At 41.3% G+C, this 4,451-nt stretch overlaps 1 protein-coding gene across 2 annotated transcripts in view; it reads left to right on the top strand.

Annotated features, from left to right (window-relative positions):
- Positions 1–1,238, top strand: part of MKI67 (marker of proliferation Ki-67) — a 23,771-nt gene extending 22,533 nt beyond the window's left edge. For both annotated transcript variants that reach the window (XM_035890424.1, XM_035890423.1), the window contains one exon: positions 696–1,238. In XM_035890424.1, coding sequence (XP_035746317.1) covers positions 696–850 — 155 coding nt within the window. In that variant the 3' untranslated portion in view covers positions 851–1,238. The remainder of the gene's footprint in view (positions 1–695) is intronic.
- The last annotated feature ends 3,213 nt before the right edge of the window (positions 1,239–4,451 follow it).

Genomic DNA, 4,451 nt, shown 5'->3' with positions numbered 1-4,451 from the left:
TCGTCATATAACACGTGCATCTATTTTGCCATGTATCTGTCTTTGTTTGTTGACTTTTCGTTTCCCTTTACGCGCTCACTAGTTCCTGCTTCCTGATACTGCTCTATGTACTTGCCAAATGCTTGATCTCTTCTGATGCTTTACTACCTGCCTGGATTTTCTCTTCCGGGGAGGTCATCTTTCCCCACGTGGATTTCAGTGGTGGTCTTGATGTCTGGTGCTTGGGTTGATGCTTATCCCTTGGAACGGCTTCACTTTTCTGTGCTATCTAGATACTTAGGTGTCTAGTCTTTTCTTTACAGTGAAAAGCCTGACTTTCCAGCTTTATCTGTCCCATAAACTAGTTGCTACATATTCATTTTTGCAGGATTTTTCTTTGGTGTTGGATATGTTTTAGTTTTACATATCAGTAGAAGGAATTTTAGCTAAAATGGTAGCTAATTGGTTTTGGTGCTCTCATTAATGTTAACCTACTTTCAGAAATAGCTGTAAGTCCTCAGGGATCTATCTTAAAGGATATTGGATGTGCAGAAGTATGGGGTTTGTAACTGGTTTGTTGAATTCATAGATGTAATCTTTGGAATGCAGTCATTAGGGACGTTTCCTTTAAAAACAATGTAACTCAAGATTGAATTTTGTATAAAATGTTTGATTTGTGATAAAAACTTGAGTTAATTTTTTTTGTGTACAAATAGAGAACGATGAAAATAGATCGCCACAAAAAGGAAAAAGAAACAAAACTAAAGAAGAACTTGGCAAAGAGGATGATGTAAGGGCTACTCGGACTGCTGGAGGGACGGACAGGAAGACAAGATCAAGCACAAGAACAAGTGCAAGAACAAGAAAATAGTCTTAACAGTCACAGAACCAGTTTTTAAATCAATTCAGTAATTGAAAATTCAGGTTTTTTTAATGTGAATTGATTTGCACTCAGATTTTTTTAAGTTCAGATTTTGTAAAGCAATCACAGAATTATATTATCAAAATGTTTCTTAACTGTTTACAGATACTGCGTAGAGATCTGTTTTAATAGATTTTTATCTATATGTAGTGGTTCCTAAACCATGGGGTGCTTGTGCAAAACAGCAAACGGAAAAACGAATCATTTTGTAACAGTATTTATCCCCCTTTTTCTGTTGATCAGTACAGCAGTCGAGAAGCCATGTTGCTTTACTGCCAGTTATAATTATAAGCTATTTTCTGCTTCAATTTTTGATGTGCTTAAGTCTTATTTTTCATTACAGGTCTGTAAATACTCTTTTAAAAAAAAAAAACTACAGATGTATTAGCAGAACTATTATGCTGAAATTTTGATAGTTTTTTTAAAAAAAACTTCATTGTACTGAAAAGTGCAGATTTGTAAGTCATTAAATTTGTAAACAATTTGGGACTTGTGTGTTTTGTGTTCTTACAAACAGTTAAGGATGTGCAATTACTACTCTCCCTTCACAAGCATATTTGGAAGATTCGCCCTCCCTAGCCACGTGGCACGTTTTTGAAAGCGTACCGACGGCCTTCTGCAGTGCAGTCGCTTCTCCCGTAAACGCGGCCGTGCTGTGCAGCGCTTCCACCTGCGGGTGGGCCTTGTGAAAAGGGAGAAAATTCACTGCAGGCCTCTAACTTCTGTGCGGTTTTAAGTTAAAAGGTTACATTTTTATTGAGTCCATGAGGAGTTAGAGACGTTTCTACGGAAGAACAGTTGGACGCTATGGTCGGACGCTCATGTTAGCTCTTCTTTTTGGGAGTGGTAATGGCCCTTTCTTCAGGTGAGTACTTGTTTGCAAAGTCTGTTCTCTTTCTTCAAAATCCAAAATAGATTAAGTAAGGAATGCATTGGATGCTGGCCGGATGTTCAGAGCTCATGTGATATGATATTTTTTTTTTAAAGTTAGGTAGTTTTCTTCATATGTGGAATGTGCGGTGTCCCTGTACATAGTTTTGGGGGTTTTTTTAAGTGCCTTGGGCATTTTATCCTGTTACAATGTTCCTTATTTTTTCTGTACTTCAGTTCTAGTGTGTAGAGTTTTAGTGTAAGATGCTGTAGATCTGGTCATATTTTCAAATTAGCTCTATTACTTCCTGTGTGTGTTTGCCATAACTAATATGCTTTCCACTGACCAGGACCAGCGGATGATCTGTTCCTCCTGAAACAGTAGCAACCCCCTAAGCCTTTTTTGTGATTAGAGTCAGCACTTGGTGATGGTTATTGCTTTAGGACTGAGGAGTCTTTTTCTCCAGCTTTGATTTCAGCCTTCCAGATGTGAGGAATATCTTTACCCAAAACGTGTAACTGGTCTGTGGTGCAGGATTTGCAGTCTTCTGAACTTTGAGGTAACGTAGCTTCATGTGTCTTGTGACAGCAGCAACTGAAGCAATAGGTCTGGACTCATGTTTTTCAGAATTGTACCTGTTTTATTGGATTTATATTTATATGAAGTCTCAGCAGGCTGAGCAACTTCTCCAGTTTCACCCTACAATAGCGTGGTCTTTTTCTCGTCGCCCTTGGCTCGTGGCTCTAAGTCTGAGTGCAAAACAAGCTCCAAAGCTCCACCTTCATGAACCTATTGCTTTATCAGCCCCTACTGGCTGCTTCCAAGAAGTATCCCCGGTTGTTTTCGGGGAAGCCCACAGTGTAACCATCAACAGATTCACAGAGAAGGCACGAAGTAACGTAGTGTTTGTGCCCCCTTGAAGTTACTGTGTGGGAGGGGATCGCTTTGCCGGAACCCCATTGCCACTACGGTGCATGTTATGAGGTTAAAATAACCCGCAGCGCCCAAGCGTTGCAGACACTGCTGTGGTTTCAATCCCTAGGCTATGCTATCACTTGAACGTTGTGCTGGAAGGAAGGTTTTTATTGTTAGCACTGATGTCCCATCATTCCTCACCCTGTTTTTCCTAGCATCTGACATTCTAATGGAAAAGGGGGCCATGGCTGTCTACTAGCTGAATTTTTTGCAGAAGATGGCAGGATCTCGGCAGAGAACAAAGGGAAGAATTAGCGATGCACAGTAATAAATGACAATGTGCAGAGAAAATGAAATGCTGAACATGATATCAAGGTAAATGGGTTGGAGAGCACCGCTGTGCTATGCCTATGCATGTGCCATTGTATTCATCTATGCGTCTTACATTGCAGAGGATATTTCTATTTGGAGTATTGCAATTTTCCTTGGCATTGAACTCATCAAGAAATCATTTATGCACTCGTGGTATCCCGTTCGCTGTTTGATCCATCTGAATGAAGGTTTCTGCCCAGAACTCGGCGTTTCTGCTCAACTGCTGCTCAGCTTCCACATTTACATTTCACTGAGCCATACGGAGTTTTTCCCTACTGCGTGTCCTGATTGCATAAATACAGCAAGCTCTCCTTATTTTTGGCTTGGCTATGAACTGTGGATATAAAGAGGAAATACAGTAATGCTTTAACCTCTTAAGGCTTTTGATGTAAGTATCCTTCTTCCAGGTGAGCCCCACAGGCTTGCTGGGTTTTGAGCTCACATCTGTAGATTTTCTCCTCTGTTCTCACAAAAGAGAAGCAAGTGCCTGTAAGTGGCTGTACCTCTCTCTATCTTTTCAGTCTTTAGTATCATTCTGTAGTTATTCAAGGCAGTAATTTCTGGCCTAATGATAAATCAAAGTCTTAAGACAGAAGCTAAGACTTTTTCCAGAACACCGGAAGACCGTGATGAAGGCTCTGTGAGAAAATGTTCCATTCTTAATTGCATAACATGCAACTGTTTCTTCAAATTATAGTGGGTCACACAGTTCCCTAAGGTAGGTAGTAAGTGTTCAGTGGTGAAGCATCCTCCATGCCAAGGAGAACGAAGACTCGTGCAGGTACGCTGAGGTATGCTGGCAGAGGAGGAATCCCAGGGGAGTTTCCACCACTGCCATGAAGTAATTCTTGTTGTTTTTCACTTCAGCCCTGCTGCTACAGCGGTAAAACACGGCATGTTGGCAACCCGGGCTGGTGAACTGCTGCGTATAATTCGGAATATCAAGGTATCTATTGCACATTCAGTGTAAAAACTGGCCGTGATTGATTAGAGACAGACGCTTGAGCAGCTCTGGTGCGTTGGGTTAAAGCAAATTGCAGTGCTGGTTGTTGAACTCTTAGCTGCAAATAGGATATAAGGGCGTGTTGGCCTCCGTGCAGAATTGTGCGTAGTGAATAGATTGTCAGCAAGGTGAGCGAACCAGTGTATTGACTGAGTGGCCTTGTAGGATATGCAAAAAAGACATCATGCATATGCCTGCATATAGAATCATAGAATCACTTTGGTTGGAAAAGACCTTTGAGATCATCAAGTCCAACCTTTAACTTAACCCTGCCATCCCACCACTAAACCATGGCCCTAAGCACCTCACCTGTCCTTCTTTTAAATACCTCCAGGGATGGGGACTCCACCACCTCCCTGGGCAGCCCATTCCAGAGCCTGACAGCCCTT

The sequence above is a fragment of the Egretta garzetta genome, unplaced genomic scaffold (genome assembly GCF_000687185.1).
Source record: "Egretta garzetta isolate BGI_Z169 unplaced genomic scaffold, ASM68718v1 scaffold152, whole genome shotgun sequence".
Taxonomy (NCBI): Eukaryota; Metazoa; Chordata; class Aves; order Pelecaniformes; family Ardeidae; genus Egretta; species Egretta garzetta.
The sequence above is the reverse complement of the archived record's forward strand: the minus strand, read 5'-3'. Positions and strand labels throughout refer to the sequence as shown.